The sequence below is a fragment of the Mastigoproctus giganteus genome, chromosome 10 (assembly GCF_048544385.1).
Source record: "Mastigoproctus giganteus isolate SK-2022 chromosome 10, ASM4854438v1, whole genome shotgun sequence".
Taxonomy (NCBI): Eukaryota; Metazoa; Arthropoda; class Arachnida; order Uropygi; family Thelyphonidae; genus Mastigoproctus; species Mastigoproctus giganteus.
The window spans coordinates 205,818,765-205,842,088 of NC_143584.1; the positions used below are offsets into that span (position 1 = coordinate 205,818,765).

The following is a 23,324-nucleotide window of genomic DNA, read 5'->3' on the forward strand; positions in this document are numbered from 1 at the left end:
ATGAAATGGAGTGCTCCTTCAGCAATTTTATCACATGTTCACAGCATGTGATATTAAGCAGATGGACAGATATGTAGGATGTTGTTATGTGTGCAATTCAGTGCAAGATTTAAATGACTTTGAATGTGGCATGGTTGTCAATACCAGATGTACTAGTATGAACATCTTAGTAACTTCAGCCCTGCTAAGGTTTTCACAAATAAATGTATCTCGTGTGTATTGAGACTGGTCTAATAGCCAAATTACATCCAGTCAACAGTGATCCTGTGGTTAGAAACAGCTCATTGATGTAAGAGGCCAATGGAGGCTGAAAAGACTTGTGCAAAGTAACAGAAAAGCTAACAGTGAAATAACAACCCAGTAAAAAGTAGTAGCCAAAGAGGTATTTCAGAATGCACAACTGGTCATACCTTATCATGGATGAGATATCACAGTCAGCAACCCAACCAGGTTCCACTTCTTTCGAAAAAAAAAAAAACCTTGGTATTGTTACAGTGGACTCAGGAACACCAACACTGGAGCAGAAGCCTGAAAAACATTGCCTATTCTGACAAATCCCAGTTCCCTGTTTCACACTGATAGAAGTATCAGAATATGGCAAAAACAGCAGAGTCCATGGACCATTCTTGTCAGGTGTCAACAATGCAGGCTGGTGGTGGCCGTGTAAATGGTGTGGATAATGTTCTCATTGTGCACACTGTGCTTCTAGTAGAGCGATATTTTGATGTCACAGGTTATCTGGAAATTGTTTCTGATGGCGCTGACCAGATCTCTTCATGGCTGCAATGTATCTATCTGCAAATGAGTTTTTCCGAAAGGATGATGCACCTTGTCGTAAGGTCAGAATCGTACAGGGCTAGTTCAAGGAACACGAGAGTGAATTCAGCCTACTGTGACAACTTACCCAGCCACCAGATCCGAATCTAATTGTGCATGTGTGGGTTGAGGTTGAATGAGCTCTTCAGAGTAAAGATCTGCAACCATCCAATTTGCAACAGCTTGGGAAATAATCGAGTCAACACAAAATTGGCGTCCCTCTGGCACACTTTTGCTATCTGTCCATGACACAATGAATTAAGAGTGTTCTGAGGGCTAAAGGGATAATCTATCCGGTATCAGATAAGTCTACCTAGTAAAGTGGGCACTCAATATATAATTGATGGTTAAAATATTGACAAAAAGTAATGTATCACCTTATTTGTTCATTAATGTATAATTATAATAATAAACAGAATGCACATTAAGTAGGCAAATGAATTTAAATCCATTTTGCTAATCCAACCTCATTAAAAAAGTTAACATTAGCATTAGTAGAGGCATATGATGCAAGAAAGCAAGCTTATGCAGCATCAGCCAAACAAAAACCCTTCCATTTCACCCCTCCGTTCGTTTGAAATACCTGTCCAGCTGAACCTTAAATTTATTTAGGCTATAAACTTCCACAACAAGGGATGGAAGTCTGTTCCACCAACCAACTACCCGCTGGCTAAAGGCAAACTTCTGCACATCTTTCCTACATCTGTCTTTCCTCAATCTGAATTTATGCCCTCTCAGGTAATTATTCTGAGCAAGAGGAAGAATCCCATCGGCATTGAGCATGCTCAAACCATTCAAGGCTTTATACACCTCTATCAGATCACCTCACCTCCAGACACTGTAATTTGCAAAACTTAAGCCTTTCTTCGTAAGAGCAACCCTTTGTGCCATTCACTAATCTTGTTGCCCTTCTCTGTACTCGTTCCAGCAGCTCTACATCCTTCTTGAAATGAGGCCTCCAGACCTGTATACAGTACTCAAGGTGTGGCCTGACCATTGCCTTATACAAGGGAATAATCACCTCCTTATCCCTGCTAGAAAAATTCCTGTATATCATTGACAAGACACCATGAGCTACTCTTGCAGCCCATCTGCACTGCTCAGAGAACTTCATATCTGCCTGCACAATTACCCCCAGGTCCTTTTCATTCTCTACCACTGTCAGTGTAGTACCACAGAGTTGATACGTTGCTCTGGGGTTGCTGTTTCCCATGTGTAGTACTTTACATTTGTCAATGTTAAACTTCATTTGCCACCTCTCAGCCCATCTGCTCAACCTTTCCAGATCCTGTTGCAACAGCATAGTGTCAGTAGTGTCCTTAACAACCCTGCCAACCTTTGTATCATTTGCAAACTTGGACATTAAGCTTGATATACTATCATCAATATCATTTATAAATACAGAAAACAATAATGGACCCAACACTGAACCCTGAGGGACTCCACTAATAACATTAGTCCACGATGAGCAGTGTCCATTGATTACCACTCTCTGTCTTCTGTCTTCTCCCCCTAAACCATCACTTTTTCCATAGCAGCAATTTGCCTCCAATGCCACACTGCTCCAATTTGTGCAGCAGTCTTCCATGTGCAATAGTATCAAAAGCCTTTCTAAGATCCAAATATATAATATCACAGTTATTCCCTGCATCCAGTTCTTTTGTGACTGCATCATAGTATCCAATCAAATTGGTCAGGCAAGACGTTCCCTTAACAAAACCATGCTGTGACCGAGCTATAACTGAAGTCTTGTCTAGATGATCCTGCAGTGCTTCTTTAACCAGTGACTCCATTCATTTTCCTGGAACAGAAGTTAAACTCACAGGTCTATAATTACTTGTGTCAGCCTTTGTGAATTGGGGTCACATTTGCACATCTCCAGTCTATGGGTACCGCCCCTGAGTCCAAAGAAGCTCTCATAATTATGGCTAAGGGTTTGCTTACCTCCTTTGCCGCCTCCTTTAATATAACTGGATAGATCCCATCCACCCCAGGTGCCGTTTTTATGTTTATCCTCAACAATTTCTCTTCCACTTTCCTCTCAGTTATTACAAAATCATCTAGCTCACTGCCAGTGTTTACTTCACCTCTGGCATTCTCCTTCCTGAATAACTCCTCATGTGTGAATGAAGATGAAAAATACTCATTTAGTTTGTTATCCACCTGAGCAGGATCCTCAACTGTTGAACCATCAACATCCAGTGGACCAATCTGATTCATCCCTTTCCTTCTAGAGTTTACATAGGTAAAGAACGCTTTTCTGTTTTTCTTTGCATCCTTTGCCAAGGATTTCTCATAATCTGCCTTTGCCTGCCTAATCTCCTTTGTGACTTGGTTACAGACCAGCTTATATCAATCATAGGCTTCCATGTCACCCATTAATTTATATGTATCCCATGCATTTTTCTTCTCTGCCATATGTCTCATTAGTTCATCTGACATCCATTTAGGCCTAAACCTTGAACAATATTTCTTAGTTGGTATGTAAAGCCTAGTAGCTTCCAAGATAAGTTCTTTGAATGCTTCCCATTTTGAATTTGCTTTTGGTAACATCATCAGTTGGTCCCACTGTATAGAATTTAAATACTGTCTCAGACCATCGTAGTCACCTTTACGAAAGCAAAAACCCTTCCCTTTACCCCTGATGGTAGTTACCTCTTTGAGTAAATCCCACTTCAGCACACTGTGATCACTGCCACCTAGTGGTTCCTTTATCTGCAGATTCTTAATGCATGAAGAATCACTACTGATAATCAGATGATTAGTATTACTCCCTCTAGCTGCCTCCCGAACATGCTGATGTAGAAAACAATCATCCAATAAATCCACAAAAGCCTTGCTAGTGTGTGAGTGACCAGTCCCCAAATTCCAGTCAATATCTGGGAAATTAAAATCCCCCATTATAAGACTCTCTGATTTACTGGCCCACTATTTCCCTGTACAGTTTCTTATTATACTCATCAGTCATTAGGCCTATAGCACACTCCTACCCTCAGTTTTGATCTCCCAATACTTATGTCACACCAAACTGACTCGACACTGCACTGTCCAACGATGTCGACTGGCTTCACTTCCTTGGATTTTATGTGTTTCTTAACTAATAGCATAATCACGATAGGAGGGAGTATATGATGAGAGCCCTATCAATCAATTCGGCCCTGGAAAGATTGTGCAGGGCTCAAGGGGTAGAATTTTTTTCAGCCTGGTCTGTACTTGTTAACAGGAGAGACTGCTTCTACAGGGATGGGATACACTTAAATAGAAAGGGTGCAAGAATGTTTGCTGATGCTATCGAGGCAATGTTAGGTGGGTCGGAAAACTGCTAGATTGGGGGGATACAAGGACTAATAGATTAACAGTAGCCACTGGCAGAGGTGAAAGTGATTCTTGCACTGCTTCTATTGGAATGAGCCGCAGCCTGGAAAATAAGATGCAGGATATTTCAGAGACTGCTGGGAATCATTGGGGTACAAGTAAACACATGGGTTGTGTTAGGGTAGCTAAGAAAAAGAACAGGTGCCTGTATACTTGTGTGTACACCAATGCTAGGAGTTTAGTAAACAAATTTGATGAATTTGAGGTATTGCTCAAAACATCAAAGGCAGATATTGTGGGGATTTCAGAGACGTGGTGTCACACAGATATAAGAAATGCAGAACTGGAATTTGGGGAGTACAATGTCTACAGAAAGGATAGACAGGATAGGAAGGGAGGAGGGGTTATGCTATTAGTTAAAAAACACATAAAATCCAAGGAAGTGAAGCCAGTCGACATCGCTGGACAGTGCAGTGTCGAGTCAGTTTGGTGTGACATAAGCATTGGGAGATCAAAATTGAGAGTAGGAGTGTGCTATAGGCCTAATGACTCTGATGAGTATAATAAGAAACTGTTCGGAGAAATAGAGTGGGCCAGTAAATCAGAGAGTCTTATAATGGGGGATTTTAATTTCCCAGATATTGACTGGAATTTGGGGGCTGGTCACTCACACAGTAGCAAGGCTTTTGTGGATTTATTGGATGATTGTTTTCTACATCAGCATGTTCGGGAGGCAACTAGAGGGAGTAATACTCTTGATTTGATTATCAGTAGTGATTCTTCATGCATTAAGAATCTGCAGATAAATGAACCACTTGGTGGCAGTGATCACAGTGTGCTGAAGTGGGAGTTACTCAAAGAGGTAACTACCATTAGGGGTAAAGGGAAGGGGTATTGCTTTCGTAAAGGCGACTACAATGGACTGAGACAGTATTTAAATTCTATACAGTGGGATCAACTGATGATATTGCCAACAGCAAATTCAAAATGGGAAGCATTCAAGGAACTTATCGTGGAAGCTACTAGGCTTTACATACCAACTAAGAAATATTGTTCAAGGTTTAGGCCTAAATGGTTGTCAGATGAACTAATGAGGCATATGGCAGAGAAGAAAAATGCATGGGATACATACAAATTAACACGTGACACGGACGCCTATGATAGATACAAGTTGATCTGTAACCAAGTTACAAAGGAGGTTAGGCAGGCGAAGGCAGATTACGAGAGATCCTTGGCAAGGGATGCGAAGAAAAACAGCAAAGAGTTCTTTACTTATGTAAACTCTAGAAGGAAGGGGATGAATCAGATTGGTCCACTTGAGATCAATGGGTCAACTGTTGATGACCCTGCTCGGGTAGCTAACAAACTAAATGAATATTTTGCATCGACATTCACACATGAGGAGTTATTCAGCGAGGGGAATGCCAGAGGTGTATTCAACTCTAGCAGTAAGCTAGAGAATCTTGTAATAACTGAGAGCAAAGTGGAGGAGAAATTGTTGAAGATAAACACAAGAAAGGCACCTGGGGTGGATGGGATCTATCCAGTTATATTAAAGGAGGCAGCAAAGGAGGTAAGCAAACCCTTAGCCATAATTATGAGAGCTTCCTTGGACTCAGGGGAGGTACCCATTGACTGGAGATGTGCAAATGTGACCCCAATTCACAAAGGGGGATCAAAGGCTGACACAAGTAATTATAGACCTGTGAGTTTAACTTCTGTTCCCGGAAAATTAATGGAGGCACTGGTGAAAGAAGCACTGCAGGATCATCTAGACAAGACTTCAGTTATAGCTAGGACACAGCATGGTTTTGTTAAGGGGAAGTCTTGCCTGACCAATTTGATTGGATACTATGATGCAGTCACAAAAGAACTGGATGCAGGGAATAACTTTGATATTATATACTTGGATCTTAGAAAGGCTTTTGATACTGTTGCACATGGAAGACTGCTGCACAAATTGGAGCAGTGTGGCATTGGAGGCAAGTTGCTGCTCTGGATAAAGGGGTGGTTGAGGGGGAGAAGACAGAGAGTGGTAATCAATGGACACTGCTCATCGTGGACTAATGTTATTAGTGGAGTCCCTCAGGGTTCAGTATTGGGGCCTTTATTGTTTTCTGTATTTATAAATGATATTGATGATGGTATATCAGGCTTAATGTCCAAGTTTGCAGACGATACGAAGGTTGGCAGGGTTGTCAAGGACACTACTGACACTATGCTGCTGCAACAGGATTTGGAAAGGTTGAGCAGATGGGCTTCGAGGTGGCAAATGAAGTTTAACATTGACAAATGTAAAGTACTACATATGGGAAACAGCAACCCCAGAGCAACGTATCAACTCTGTGGTACTACACTGACAGTGGTAGAGAATGAAAGGGACCTGGGGGTGGTGGTGCAGGCAGATATGAAGTTCTCTGAGCAGTGCAGACGAGCTGCAAGAGTAGCTCATGGTGTATTGTCAATGATATATAGGAATTTTTCTAGCAGGGATAAGGAGGTGATTATTCCCTTGTATAAGGCAATGGTCAGGCCACACCTAGAGTACTGTATGCAGGCCTGGAGGCCTCATTTCAGGAAGGATGTAGAGCTGCTGGAACGAGTACAGAGAAGGGCAACTAGATTGGTGAATGGGACAAAGGGGTTCTCTTACGAAGAAAGGCTTAAGTTTTGCAAATTACAGTGTCTGGAAACTAGGCACCAGCGGGGTGATCTGATAGAGGTGTACAAAGCCTTGAATGGTTTGAGCATGCTCAATGCTGATGGGATTCTTCCTCTAGCTCAGAAAAATCACCTGAGAGGGCATAAATTCAAATTGAGGAAAGACAGATGTAGGATAGATGTGCGGAAATTTGCCTTTAGCCAGCTGGTGGTTGGTGGGTGGAACAGACTTCCATCCCTTGTCGTGGAAGTTGATAGCCTAAATAAGTTTAAGGCTCAGCTGGACAGGTATTTCGAACGAACAGAGGGGTGAAGTGGAAGTGGTTATTTTTATTTATTTATGTTACTTTTTTTTTTTTTTTTTTTTTTTTTTTGGCTGATGCTGCATAAGCTTGCTTTCTTGCATCAAATGCCTCTACTAATGCTAATGCTAATGCTAATAACCTCTCCTCCCATCCTATTCTGTCTATCCTTTCTGTATACATTGTACTCCCCAAATTCCAGTTCTGCATTCCTTATATCTGTGTGACACCACTTCTCTGATATCCCAACAATATCTGCCTTTGATGTTTTGTGCAATACCTCAAATTCATCAAATTTATTTACCAAACTCCTAGCATTTGTGTACACGCAAGTATACATGCATCTGCTCCTTTTCTTAGCTACCCTAACACAACCCATGTGTTTACTTGTACTGCAATGACTCCCAGCAGTCTCTGAAATATCCTGCATCTTGTTTTCCAGGCTGCTGCTCATTCCAATAGAAGCAGTGCAATAATCACTTTTACCTCTGCCAGTGGCTACTGCTAATCTATTAGTCCTTGTATCCCCCCAAGCTAGCAGTTTTCCGACCCACCTAACACTGCCTCGATAGCTTCAGCAAATATTCTTGCACCCTTTCTATTTAAGTGTATCCCATCCCTGTAGAAGCAATTACATAGTCCATAAATATTTATATATAAATCAGAGAAAGAGATGATATGTAAGAAACATGTTATAATTGCAATTCTTTTGACATTTGTCCTTGTGAATAGGATATGAAGCATTTTTGCACTTTTCATCTTCCAGCAAGGAGCACAAAAAGCAATTGTTGGCAAGAAGTTTTGCTGTAATTATTTTTTCACAGACTAGTTTATATCCAAAAACAAAGTTTTCTTTTTTGTTAATAAATTGTTACAAAACATCTCATAACTACATTACTGTATTTAAAAAACAATATTATCCCTTTTGCATAAGTTCTTTGTCAAATTCTTTTGAACAACTGCTATGGAGTTTGTAAAATTATTTGAAGCCCAGAACAAAAACATTATCATTAGTAGAGGCATATGACGCAAGAAAGCAAGCTTATACAGCATCAGCCAAAACATATTCGGTATTGCTAAAACTAATGCCATAATACATACAGACATATAGAGAAATTAGCATTTTAAAATTTGAGGGTTTTTTTTTTACAAAGCCAGTCACTCACAATGCTCTTTTGTTGTAGCTTAAATGTGATAGTTAAATACCACATTTAAGTGTTGCATGCATTTCAATAATAATAATTGAGCATTCCTTCCTTTTAGAATCCTGTTTAGTTTTTTTTTCATATATGAGGCACAACCATTGTACAAAGCAATGGTTTAGGCTACATTTTGAATATTGCATATTGGTTTGGAAACATCATTTTGGGAAGGATGTAGGTTTGTTATAAAGAATGCAGAGAAAAGCAACCAGATTAACTGGGGTACAAAAGGCTATTCTTACCAAGAAAAACTGTGGTGCTGCAAATTTCAGCATCTGGAAGTTAGGCATTTGTATGGAGACCTAACTGAAATGTTTAAGGCTTTAAAAAAGAGTTGAGTAAACTAAATGCTGAAGGCATCTCCATTTATTTTCAGACAACACACATAAGAGGATATATATTTAAACTGAAAAAGGATGAGTGAAGAAAAAATGTGTGGAAATTTTCCATCACCAAGGAGTAAATTGACTGTGGGAATAAACTTACAGCTAATTTTGTGTAAATAGGAAGTTTGAAAGATTTAAGGCTGAACTGGACAAATTATTAGAAGGGATAGGCAAATAAAGTAGGTAATGGTTTTTTTTTGTGATCGATGCTGTATACAAACTTGTTTCCTTGCATTATTTTGTAAATACTGATACAAAAATCTGATATAAGTAAACATTTTACTACTATAGGCCAAAATTAAAAATCATCCAGGTTTGACAGAAACTATTGACAAGTCAACAATTAAGCAGCAGAATTCAAATGAAGAGATATATGGGTGGCAGAGTATATGCTGGTGAAAAATTATTAAAAGAGTCGGTAAGAAAATCATGCCACCTATTTTTTCTCCCTCAAGAATAGAAATAGAATTCAAATTATGATGATCTTTATAGGGAAAATATATATGTATGTAATACAATGCTATTCTTACAATTTCCATTGCTAATGCTGAACCAGGGGCTGTAAACTAGTGTTGTAAAGCTCCTTGTCACTCATCCTTTAGTAGGCCAAAGAGATGGGTTAACATGGGCAGTGTTTTGTGGACAACAATGATATGCTGAAGAAAGTATGTGAGCATCACTGACATTTTGGAAAGAGTTTTAATCTTAGTATATAGCACTAGCGGGAAAAGAGAATTACAGTTGATGAGGAACGTATGGAGAAATAGTTTCTAAAGATGATGTGATGTGATATATGACAATGATAAGCTTTTACAACGAAATGAAACTTTCATTTTATTTTAAAAACAATTCATATTCAGAAAACTATGAATAAGTCCTCCTAAGTATGGGGGAAACCTTGGAGGAAATATAACTAAAAATGTTTAAAAAATAATTTAAATATTCATATTTAAAACTGTAATATATACTTTAAATCTTTATTTTATTTTTTACAAAGATTAGTTAAATTTTTTTTTTTATATTTACATCTTGGATTCTATTTAAAACTTACGCTTCACTTTCACATAGAAAATGCAAGTGGCAATATTTCCTGACATGTCATTAACTTGATACTTCACTAAACTTGAAGAACCCCAAGAAAAAGAATCTCCACTTTTCCTGTTAGGTGAAGAATAACTCAAATTTCCAGAATTGTCCTGAATAAATTTAAAAGAAACATTTATGATTAAAGAGGCCTGTGCGCTCTGGATTCGTTATTATTATTGTGGATTATTGCATGATACAGAGCGAAATGGAGACAGAATAAATAATGACAAGTTTAATATTAATTGGAAAACACACATATTAAATTAAATATATACAAAAGCTTTTGGTTAGTTTGTTAACTTTCATCAGTCAAACTGACAGTTACACACCCTCAGGCAATACACACCCTCATGCGGAACATGAGGGTGTGTATTGCCAGTCATGTATATGAACTGCGTGATGTGATGGTTAATTGTTAGATGTTGAAGCCTGTGGCTGTGATGCATGTGAACATTGCCAATGTTTGTCATTCATCAAAATGGTTGCTTCAATGATAGAGTGGACACAACATCCACTGCTCCTGTTGACTGAGGTATTAGAGCATGTGATGTTCAATGACTCCAACCAGGTGCGTCATCGGTAGTGGCAGGACCTATCTACAATCACGACATCGCGGTGTGGGTCAATGTCATGGTGGGTTGACCAGAAGTGTTCGGCAATGGCCGTGTGTTCTATGTCTGCTAAGCGGATGGCTCTTTCATGTTCCGAAATACGTTTTCCGAGCCGTCACCCAGTTTCCCCAATGTAGCAGCTAGTGCAGTCACGGCAAGAGATGCGGTAGACTAGACCACTTTGTAGTAAGGTGGGAACTGGTGTTTTCACTTTAGAGATGAGGGATCGTCACTTTCTACCTGGGAGTTATATGCATTTTATTCCATGTGATTTTAGGACCCTAGAAACCTATTGTGATAGGTTTGGGTAGTATGGGATAAAGGCGCTCATGGTTGAGTCAGTATCTTGGATATTCCTGTTGGTCGCTACGTGGTCATGTGTCTGTAGGTCACACCTGCCAAGGGTACTGGTGTGACAGCCACACCTCGACAGATCCGCCTTGACTTTAGCAATCTCAGTGCACCTCTCATCTACAGAACTAGTGGGTCCAGGCACGGGTTAACAAGGTTCATGCCGTGGCAAGAAGATGGCTGCGTGCATGTGCTGACCGGAAGTTGGTAAACTGGCCAGCACCCATTGGCTTATGATAGACAGTTGTCTTCAAGTGCATGCCCTCGCGTCGAACAAGTGTCTAAGTATGGTATGGTATTGTCCGATTCTAGCTCGATGGTGAATTTTATGAAAGGCGACAGACTAGAGAACCCATGGCTGTGCCGTGCACCTGTTGGTAAATGGAGTCAGTGCACGGCACAGCCTAAAATCACATGGGATAAAATGCGTACAACTTCCAGGCAGAAAGTTACGATCCCTCATCTCTAAAGTGAAAACACAGGTTCCCACCTTACTACAAAGTGGTCTAGTGGGGAAACTGGGCGACGCCTCGGAAAGATGAATGTTTGCACATCTATTATGCAACCATCTTTACTCAATTTGAATTTGCCCCCTTGTGTGTAGTCTGACCAAGAAGAAGAATCCCAACTGCACTGAGCTTGCTGACCTATCCAAAGTATTAAACACCTCAATCAGATCACAGGTGCCTAGTCTCCAGACATTGCAATTTGCAGAACTGAAGCCTTTCTTGGTAAGAGCACCCCTTTGTTTCCCTCACCAATCTCATTGCCCTTCTCTGTATCTGTTCCAGCAGCTCTACATCCTTTCTAAAATGAAGCTTCCAGACCTGTATGCAGTACTTAAGATGTGGCCTGGCTATTGCCTTATACAATGGAATAATCACCTCCTTACCCCTGCTAGCTGTCCTGGCAGCTTGTTTCACTGCTCAGAGAATTTCGTATCTGATTGCACAATTTCAATTTCAGGAAAATGAAAAAGAGCCACAGGTCTTTTTAATTTTCAACTACCACACAGCACAGTTTTTACATTAATCTGGGATTACCACTACCCATATGTAGTACTTTGCATTTGTCAGTGTTAAATCTCAATTGTCATTTCTCAGTCCAACTGCCAAATTTTTCTAGATCTTGTTGCAGTAGCATACCATCATTATTGTCATTAATCAACCTGCCAACCTTTGTATCATCTGTAAACTTAGGCATTAAGCCTGATATACTCCCATCAATATCATTAATAAATACAGAAAACAATAATGGGCCGAGCACAAACCCCTGTGGGACACCACTAATGACATCAGGAAATGAAGAGCAGTGTCTATTGATAACCACTCTCTGTCTTCTACCACTCAACCATCCCTTTATCCACAGCAGTAACTTTCAGTTAATGCCTCATTGCACCAATTTGTACAGCAGACTTTTATGTGCAATAGTATCAAAAGCTTTCCTGAAATCAAAATATATTTTTTATCCAGTTTTGTCACTGCATTATACACTGAGTGGACAGAAATCATGGGATACCTACCTAGTAACGGGTAGGCCCAACTTTTGCCCGGATAAAGTCAGTCACATGGCGAGACATTGAGTCCACTAGTTCACGAAAGCGTTCCACAGGTGTTTCAATCATGCTTGCTGCACCACTGCCCATAATTCCACCGCATTCCTGGGTGGAGGATCCAAAGCGTGAAGGGAACTTTCCACAGCATCCCAAAGGTGCCCCACAGGGTTCAGGTCCGGTGAATGGGGAGGCCATTCCTTGGTGGTAAAATCTGCGGAATGCTCTTCGAACCAAATTCTAGTCACCACGCTCTGTGGGGAGGTGCACTGTCCTGCTGGAAGAGTCCATTGCCCTGTGGGTGCACAATGACCATGAAGGGATGCAGTGATCTGCAAGGATGGACACATAACCTGAACCGTTCAGAGATGCATCTAGATGTACCTGAGGTCCCAACATGTGCCAGTTGAACATGCCCTGGACCATTACCAACCATCCACCTGCCCGAACAGTTCCTTGTTGACATGACAGATTCATAGTTTCATGTGGTTTCCACCATATATGCACCCTCCCATCTGCCCGAAATAACTGGAAATGGACTCATCGGACCAGGAGACCCATCTCCAATCATCCAAGGTCCAGTGCCAATGTTTATTCACCCAGTTTAGGTGAACAGTCCTGTGTTGTGGTGTTAGCAATGGGACTCTGGTGGGTCGGCAGCTCCCATAACCTATTGCGGCTAATGATCGTCTGATAGTCTTGGTGGAGATGTTTATGGCACCTCCCTCGTTGTAGTCAGCAGTGATTTGTGCCACTGTCGCTCTCCGGTTGGCTAAAACAATGTGAGACAGACGTTGATGCTCACATTATCCACCACTTTTTTCTGCCCACAGCACTGTCTATGACGAGATGTTATTCTGGAAATGGCGTATTCACAATACACTCTTAATACTTGAATGGGTATAGCACAATTTCTGTACCACCTCTGCGATAGAGTAACCCATGCGCCAGACCCTACTATCATCCTTCTTTCAAAGTCGTTAACTAACGATGCTTATCCATACTGACATCGAATTACCGTTTATGTGAATGCAGTGTACCTATATACACTATGCTGCCACTTTATTAGGTACACCTATCTAGTAGCGTGTTGAGCCTCCTTTAGCCTTCAAAACAGCCTCAATTTGTCTAGGCATGGATTGAACAAGATGCTGAAAATGTTGTGCAGAAATGGTGTACCAGGGAGACATGAGTGTGTCATGCAGTTCCTTGAGATTCGACGGAGGTGTAGGCCTGCAGCGAACAGCCCTTTCCAGCTCATCGCAAAGATGTTCAATAGGATTGAGATTCAGGGAACTGAGTGGGCCACTGCAGCAAAGAAAAGTCATTGTCATTAGCATTAGCAGAGGCATATGATGCAAGAAAGCAAGCTTATGCAGCATCAGCCAAAAAAAAAAAAAAAAAAAAAAACCCGCTCCTATTTCACCCCTCCATTCATTCCAAATACCTGTCCAGCTCAGCCTTAAATTTATTTAGGCTATCAACTTCCACAACAAAGGATGGAAGTCTGTTCCACCAACCAACTACCTGCTGGCTAAAGGTAAACTTCTGCACATCTATCCTACATCTGTCTTTCCTCAATTTGAATTTATGCCCTCTCAGGTGATTATTCTGAGCAAGAGGAAGAATCCCATCAGAATTGAGCATGCTCAAACCATTCAAGCCTTTAGACACCTCTATCAGCTCACCTTGCCAGTGCCTAGTCTCCAGACACTGTAATTTGCAAAACTTAAGCCCCTTAACAAACCCATGCTGTCTAGATGGTCCTGCATTATTTCTTTAACCAGTGAGTCCATTATTTTCCCTGGAATAGAGGTTAAGCTAACAGGTCTGAAATTACTCATGTCACCCTTTTATCCCCCTTTGTGAATTGGGGATACATTTGCACATCTCCAATCCGGAGGGATCTCTCCTGCATCCAAAGATGCTCTCATAATTATGGCTAAGGGTTTGCTTATCTCCTTTGCTACTTCCCTCAATATTATTGGATAGATTCCATCCATCCCAGGAGCCTTTCTTATTTTTAACTTCAATGATTTCTCTTCCACTTTCCTTTTAATTGCTACAGAATCATTTAGCTCCCTGTTAGAGTTTGATTAACCTCTGCCATCTGCTTCTCTAAGCTGTTGTAGAACTTCTCAGCAAACTGAGAGGTTCTTCAACAGTTAAACTAATGACATCAAATTGGCCAATGTGATTCAACCCCTCCCTTCTACTGTTAGTATTAGTAAAGAAGTCTTTGCTGCTTTTCTTGGCTTTCCTTGCCAGTTCTTTTCTCAATTCTCATAATCTGCCTTGGTTTGCCTAACTTTCATTGAGACTTGATTTCAGACTAGTTTATATCTAATGTAAGCTTCTGCTGGACATGATAATTTATATGCATCCCATGCATTTTTATTCTCTGCCACATGTCTCAACAGTTCTTCTGAAATCCATTTAGGTCTAAGAATTTAACTGCATTTCATAGCAGGTATGAAAAGCCTAGTAGCTTCTATGATTATTTCCATGAATACTTCTCATTTAGAATTTTTTTGTTGATAACATCATTAGTTGATTCCACTGTACAGAAGTTAAAAACTGTCTGACCACTGCAGTCTCCTTTACGAAAGCAAAAACCTTTCCCTTTACCCCTGATGGTAAAATAAATAAATTTTCTGTTTATACTCCGGGACGACCAAACGGTCAGAGGTAGTTACATCTGTAAGTAAATCCCACATCAACACACTGTGATCACTGCCACCTAGTGGTTCTTTTACCTGGAGATTCTTAATGCATGAAGATTCACTGGTGATAATCAGATCAACAGTATTTATTGATCTGTTTTGTTGCCTCTCTAACATGCTGCTGTAGAAAACAGTGATCCAATAAATCCATAAAAGTCTTGCTAGTGTGTGAGTGACCAAACCACAAGTTCCAGTCAATATCTGGAAAGTTAAAATTCCCTATTATAAGACATTCTGATTTACTGGCCCACTATTTCTCTGTACAGTTGTTCATTGTACTCATCACAGTCATTTGGCCTCTAACACTCTCTTACCCTCATTTTTGTTTTCCTAGTGCTTATGGCACACCAAACTGACTCAACATTGCACTGACCATCCAGGTCAACTGGATGCACTGCCTCAGATTTTGTGTGCTTCTTAACTAAGAGCATAACCCATACCTCCCCCCCTCCTATCTTGTCTATCCTTTCTGTATACATTGTACACCCCATATTGAAATTCTGCATCCCTTATATCTGAGTGATAGCAAGTCACTGATATCCCTACAATATCTGCATTTGATGACTTGACCCCATGCGCTTCAAATTCATCCAATTTATTTATTATGATCCTAGCATTAGTGTACATGCAAATATATTGAACCTGTTCTTACTCTGAGTTACCTTAACACAGCCCATGTATTTCCTTGTTCCATGATGACCCACAGCAGGCCTACAAATTCCCAGTACCTTACTAACAAGGATGCTGCATGTTCAAATAGAAGCAGTACACAAATCACTGGGGGAATCAAATCACTACATATTAGTATGTGTAACTCTCCCAAACTAGGAGTTTTCTGACCCACCTAACACTGCCTTGATAGTATCAACAAATATTCTTGCACCCTTTTCATTTAAGTGTATCTCATTCCTGTAGAAGCAGTCTCTCCTGTTAATAAGTACAGATCATGTTGAGAAAAATTTTAACCCATGAGCCTTGCACAAAGGCTCATGGGACCAAACTGATTAACAAGACTCTCATCATGTACTCCCTTATATCATGTCTGGGCCGAATTGCAGACACTTTCAAATTTAACCCTAACTCATGACTTTTTCTAAACATTGCTCTGTACTTGTTAAGTAAGTCCTCAGGTTTCCTTATCTTAATGTCATTAGTGCAAACATGTACAACAATATCATCTTTTGTGCCCTTAAAAGATGACATCAGCTCTACATCATCAACTTTTTCCCTTAGCCGATCTCTGAAAAAAGGATCACCTGTGGGTTATTCCAAATTTTCCAGTCTGCACAACAAGTCTGCAGACTGGCTTGTGAACATAAATTTGAAAAAGATATATCACAGGTGCAGAACATAATGAAAAACTGCCACTTTAAGTCTGTATAATCTCCGTGATGTGTCGTGGTGACTGGCATCCAGACTATAGATTTTTGACTATTTCTCAGTCAGAGAATGCACTAAATAAGATATTAAAACAGGTTAAGAACTTCTGCACACACATCAAATGGAATGTTTACTGGCTTCAAGATTTTATTAGAATGCAGAAAGTTTGTTAATTTATCTCCAATGATAAATTAAATAGCATAATATATTCAGTTTCATTTTACCTAAAACAGGGTGTACCATATAATTATGATTATTATAATAACAATCAAAATGAATACAATCCAGTTACTTTTTTAATTGCAATCTTCCCTATTAAAATTATCTCACAGTATCAAGTGCTTTTACTTATATATAAATTACTGTATCAAAAAGTTTGGTGAATGATTTCATAATTTTTGAATTCATAATGGTAGCTAAAGGACTGTGAGCATTTTTTCAATATTTACAACACTTTCAAATGTGTGTACACCAAATTTTAACTTGTTGCTACATGCAAATCTAGCAGAAAGCTGCTTTGGGTGAACACTTGTTCCTTTCCAATTTATTGCTTATATAATGAAAATGACAAAATTTGAACAATGTGCAAATATTAAATTTTGTTGCAAACTTGGAACGTTAGCCATGGAAACACTAGAAATGCTTGTCAGTTTATGTAGATGATGTTATGGTGATAAAAACAATTTTCAAATGGTTCCAAAAGTTTTGTGAGAAGGGAATTTTTCACTTCAAAGGTGAAGTGGTCACCAATCAACATCCTGAAATGTTCAAAATATCAGTGAGGGCCACACCATCATTCAATCATATCAAAAACTGACCATTCAAGAAATTGCTGAAGAGACATCTCTTATATGGTTTGGTTCAGGACATATTGATTTTGGATTTGAGTGTGAGGTGAATGAGCACCAAGTCTGTTTCATGCATTCCCCATTTCATGCATCAAAGGGTGCATTGTCCTCATTTACTCTGAGTTGTTAGAGCAAGCTTTGCTGGATCCTGCATTTTGAAAAAAAAAAAGGTGATGAGTCTTGGATGTATGGATATGATCCAGAGACCAGGGTTGAAAGCTCCCAGTGGAAAACAATACCATCATCAAACCCAATAAAAGGTGCTGCAGCTAAAATCATATGAAGGCATGCTGACTGAATTTGTTGACAATGAGAAGATAGTGTTCTCATAATTAGTTCTGCAAGGTGTCATTGTTATTGTAGCCTACTATGAAGAAGTTATAAACTGGTGACTTTTTTTGAAGAAGTTGTAAACTGGTTGCTAACGGGCCAATCAAGTCAGACAATACAACACAAACTGCCACTAAGCACACAATAACACACATGACTGGCTTTTCACAGATGCTCAACACAGATAAAGGCAAGTTTGAGGAAACTTTAAGAGCCAGTGTGATAAATCTACACATACATAGTGTTCTGAGTTAAGATACAATTTCCCTTATCTATACCTCACAACCCACAACATATAACCACAAATGAAAACAAAGTGGCACATAATTTAGTACTGTGCACCCAAAATTATTTGCTTTAAATAAACTGTGATTTGCAGAGAGTAACAATATTAGCATTAGCAGGATAAAATGATGGAAGAAAGGAAGCTTATAAAACATCAGCAAAAAAAAAACCCTTCCCATATATCTGTCCATCCTCTCCAATAATCTGTCTAGTTCTTCCTTGAAATTATTCAAACTACCCACTTCCACAACAATAGATGGAAGTTTATTCCAACAATCAACCACCCACTAGCTGAAGGCAGACTTCTGCACATCTATCCCAACCATCCTTCCTCAAATTGAATTTATGTCCCCTCATATTTGTAGTCTGGGCAAGAGGAAGAATGCCATCAGCATTGAGCTTACTCAATCCAATAAAGGCCTCAAACATCTCAATCAGATTTCCTCACAGGTGCCTAGTCTCCATATGCAGGACCAATCTGCAGAACTGAAGTCCTTGGTAAGAGCACCCTTTTGTTCCCTTCACCAATCTCATTGCCCTTCTTTGTACCTGCTCCAGCAGCTCTACATCCTTTCTAAAATGAGAACTACAAACCTGTATACAGTGCTCAAGATGCAACCTAACCACTGCCTTGTACAATGGGCTAATTACCTTCTTATCCCTGCTAGAATGTTCGTTTCAGTTTCTGTATATGTGACACTGGTTATAGAAAATTTTGCCTCTGGAACAAAATGTGTGTCTTTATATTTGTTAATTAATAACCGTATGTGTTATCATACACTAAACAAAAACAACAACATATTATTTTTTTAAAATTAAAATTACATATAGGCTCTATACCCTCACTCTAACTCAAAAACTTGGATATGGCTTTCATTTACAAAGAGAATAAGAGCCACTGATTTACACCATTTGTTTTGATAACAGAATAATAAAACATTGATGTTTGAGATCTCTTTGGGAACTCTAAGGTCCTGCAGAACACAAATTAAAAATCTTTGTTCCAAATGATAATAGACACCGTTAACTGATTTATGAATGATTTTGTCTATTAATAAGAAAAACATTCATAAATCAGCTAACAATGAATAATCTTAACCAGTCTGTGTAATTTAATGATACAATATGCAATTAAAACATCATTTTTCAGGATGTCACAAAACCTGTTTTACAACCCCAAATTCAAGATTAAAAATCACTAACCTCAAATACTGGCTCTTTCCAAGTTATAACTTTGCCAGTTCCTTTATCATGATACTCCTCTATATCTTTAGGACAATAAATTACACGAGGAGACTCTCGATCTGAAATGTATATAAATATATTTTGAGTTGATTTCTCATACCAAAAAATTCATTACAGTGGACTGTTGATTGAGTCAGATTAAAGGTTTAGAAGGAAATAAATAGTGAACAAAGCACAACAAAATGAAAAAAAAACTCTGTAGTATATAGATTTTTTCAGTATATGGCACTTGATTCAGCATGTACAATATTTATACAGAGTGGATTGGTAACATTTTTACATTACATCTCCATTTACACTTTCCATTAATGACAAATTTTGAAATTGGGTCTTGCATATAATTGCATCAGCACTAATTCACTTTTGCAATTCAAGGAAATGATTGAGTTACAGAGAAGAATATTTCATAGATTGAATTAAAAAAAAAAAAAAAAAGAGAGAGGCATAGAATGCAGATGTGATCATTCCACCCAAGACAGAATTAATGCAAGCTCTGGAAAATAAAGCATCAGTTACAGATGAGTGTGGTGGTTTATAACATCTCCATTACATCTCCATTTACATTACATCACCATTTACACTTTCCATTAATGACAAATTTTGAAATTGGGTCTTGCATATAATTGCATCAGCACTAATTCACTTTTGCAATTCAAGGAAATGATTGAGTTACAGAGAAGAATACCTTACAGAGAAGAATTACCAACAGCAAATTCAAAATGGGAAGCATTCAAAGAACTTATCTTGGAAGCTACTAGGCTTTACATACCAACTAAGAAATATCGTTCAAGATTTAGGCCAAAATGGATGTCAGATGAACTAATGAGGCATATGGCAGAGAAGAAAAATGCATGGGATACTTACAAATTAACACATGACACAGAAGCTAGATACAAGTTGATATGCAACCAAGTTACAAAGGAGGTTAGGCAGGCGAAGGCAGATTACGAGAAATCCTTGGCAAGGGATGCAAAGAAAAACAGCAAAGAGTTCTTTACTTATGTAAACTCTAGAAGGAAGGGGATGAATCAGATTGGTCCACTTGATATTGATGGGTCAACTGTTGATGATCCTGCTCAGGTAGCTAACAAACTAAATGAATATTTTGCATCGACATTCACACATGAGGAGTTATTCAGCAAGGGGAATGCCAGAGGTGTATTCAACTCTAGCAGTAAGCTACAGAATCTTGAAATAACTGGGAGTAAAGTGGAGGAGAAACTGTTGAAGATAAACACAAGAAAGGCACCCGGGGTGGATGGGATCTATCCAGTTATATTAAAGGAGGCAGCAAAGGAAGTAAGCAAACCCTTAGCCATAATTATGAGAGCTTCCTTGGACTCAGGGGAGGTACCCATTGACTGGAAATGTGCAAATGTGACCCCAATTCACAAAGGAGGATCAAAGGCTGACACAAGTAATTATAGACCTGTGAGCTTAACTTCTGTTCCAGGAAAATTAATGGAGGCACTGGTTAAAGAAGCACTGCAGGATCATTTAGACAAGACTTCAGTTATAGCTCAGACACAGCATGGTTTTGTTAAGGGGAAGTCTTGCCTGACCAACTTGATTGGATACTATGATGCAGTCACAAAAGAACTGGATGCAGGGAATAACTTTGATATTATATACTTGGATCTTAGAAAGGCTTTTGATACTGTTGCACATGGAAGACTGCTACACAAATTGGAGCAGTGTGACATTGGAGGCAAATTGCTGCTATGGATAAAGGGGTGGTTGAGGGGGAGAAGACAGAGAGTGGTAATCAATGGACACTGCTCATCGTGCACTAATGTTATTAGTGGAGTCCCTCAGGGCTCAGTGTTGGGTCCATTATTGTTTTCTGTATTTATAAATGATATTGATGATGGTATATCAAGCTTAATGTCCAAGTTTGCAGATGTACAAAGGTTGGCAGGGTTGTCAAGGACACTACTGACACTATGCTGCTGCAACAGGATCTGGAAAGGTTGAGCAGATGGGCTGAGAGGTGGCAAATGAAGTTTAACATTGACAAATGTAAAGTACTACACATGGGAAACAGCAACCCCAGAGCAACGTATCAACTCTGTGGTACTACACTGACAGTGGTAGAGAATGAAAGGGACTTGGGGGTGATTGTGCAGGCAGATATGAAGTTCTCTGAGCAGTGCAGACGGGCTGCAAGAGTAGCTCATGGAGTATTGTCAATGATATACAGGAATTTTTCCAGCAGGGATAAGGAGGTGATTATTCCCTTGTATAAGGCAATGGTCAGGCCACACCTAGAGTACTGTATACAGGTCTGGAGGCCTCATTTCAAGAAGGACGTAGAGCTGCTGGAATGAGTACAGAGAAGGGCAACAAGATTAGTGAATGGAACAAAGGGGTGGTCTTACGAAGAAAGGCTTAAGTTTTGCAAATTACAGTGTCTGGAGACTAGGCACCAGCGAGGTGATCTGATAGAGGTGTATAAAGCCTTGAATGGTTTAAGCATGCTCAATGCTGATGGGATTCTTCCTCTAGCTCAGAAAAATCACCTGAGAGGGCATAAATTCAAATTGAGGAAAGACAGATGTAGGATAGATGTGCGGAAATTTGCCTTTAGCCAGCGGGTGGTTGGTTGGTGGAACAGACTGCCATCCCTTGTGGTGGAGGTTGATAGCCTAAATAAGTTTAAGGCTCAGCTGGACAGGTATTTTGAACGAACAGAGGGGTGAAGTGGAAGTGGGTTTTTTTTTTTTTTTTTTTGGCTGATGCTGCATAAGCTTGCTTTCTTGCATCAAATGCCTCTACTAATGCTAATGCTAATGCTAATAATGCCACAGGTGCATCAGCTGACACATAACCAGAAAAAAAATAGAGAGAGATACCTCTTGCATCAAACTGTTAAAAATTGAAACAAACAAGCAGCAACAGTGAAGAAGAGATTTTACGTGAATCTGTTTGTATAAAATTCTAAATTGGTAACAAAAATCATGTCTATTAAATGCACTGATGTTTCAAAGGCATTTGTATGCCCTTTGCCCTTTTTTCAGAATATCCATCAGAAATTTCTGTCTGTTACCCCAAGGAAAAGGGTATAGAAGTGCTTTTGAAACATTATTGCACATAAAATAATTTTTTTTTTTACTAACATGAAGTTTAACTTATTCTTTGAACCAGTAATTACATTAATTTAAAGATTTATTATAGGGAAAAGTTTCACATACATGTAATTCATTTGTTATTACCACACAATTTCCTATATATAACATTATTTTTGTTAAAGCATTAATAGAAAAAATCTAAAATAAATGTAAAATTGATATTAAGATTCAATATAGTGACTATTAAGAAACAATGGTGATTGACTGTAGTATTTGGACATCACTAAAAGCAAAATGGAAAGTGATCATATAACAAACACAGTGATTAGAGTGCATAAAATCAAAAGTAGAGTTTGTGTTATGCACTATACTTATTATTTTGCTTATGTTATATTTTTCTCTAACTAAATTATTGCAGTTCATTTCTGCCCTCCCCAAGCTTCCAACATGAAAACAGAGTATTAATAATCTTTTATGATTTAGATTTATAAATCTGGAGATAACATACTTCTGTGATGCAATATTAATAGTAATAATGCATAATAATTCATTATTAATTAATAAATATAGTATTTATTTTTTTAAAGATTTAAATAACATAAATATATATAAAACACTTTACCTGCAACAGCAACAAAAAACGAGCATGTTGAAGTTAAATCGCCTGTATCATTTGCTTGGTAGACTACTTTTGTGATTCCAATGGGAAAATGATGAGGTGGTTTTTTGATTTCACTTGGATAAATCACATCAATGTTCTTTATCTTCTCATTATCTGTAGCTGTAGGTAAATTCCAGTAAACTAATGCAGTGGGCTTTCGTGATTCAGTTTGAACTGATATATCAGAAGGGCACTTAATTACAGGTGGTGTGTCATCTACAGAATATGAACATTAATTACATAAATAATAGTTTTCAATTGCACAATTTATTTATTTTGCTAAGAGTTTAAAAGCAAAACATAAGGTTTCTATAAAACATTACCTTTACAAGTTATTTTCTCATCACTTCCTAGCCATTTTTGATCAACAGAACACTTTCGAATGCCCACAGTATAATTTTGGGGCTTGTTTACAGCATAAAGTTTATATCCTTTTTGGCAGTGATATCTGAAAAGAACAATCACAATTATTAATGCTCAAAACCTTCAATACATCAATAAC

At 38.8% G+C, this 23,324-nt stretch overlaps 1 protein-coding gene across 2 annotated transcripts in view; it reads right to left on the reverse strand.

Moving 5' to 3' along the window:
* LOC150079806 (sushi, von Willebrand factor type A, EGF and pentraxin domain-containing protein 1-like) overlaps nucleotides 1–23,324 on the reverse strand; it is a 216,402-nt gene that overhangs the window by 132,932 nt on the left and 60,146 nt on the right. For both annotated transcript variants that reach the window (XM_090383990.1, XM_090383991.1), the window contains exons 8-11: nucleotides 23,146–23,270; nucleotides 22,784–23,038; nucleotides 19,052–19,152; nucleotides 9,734–9,878 (exon numbers count right to left, since the gene is read on the reverse strand). In XM_090383990.1, the coding sequence (XP_090240116.1) occupies nucleotides 9,734–9,878; nucleotides 19,052–19,152; nucleotides 22,784–23,038; nucleotides 23,146–23,270 (626 nt within the window). The remainder of the gene's footprint in view (nucleotides 1–9,733; nucleotides 9,879–19,051; nucleotides 19,153–22,783; nucleotides 23,039–23,145; nucleotides 23,271–23,324) is intronic.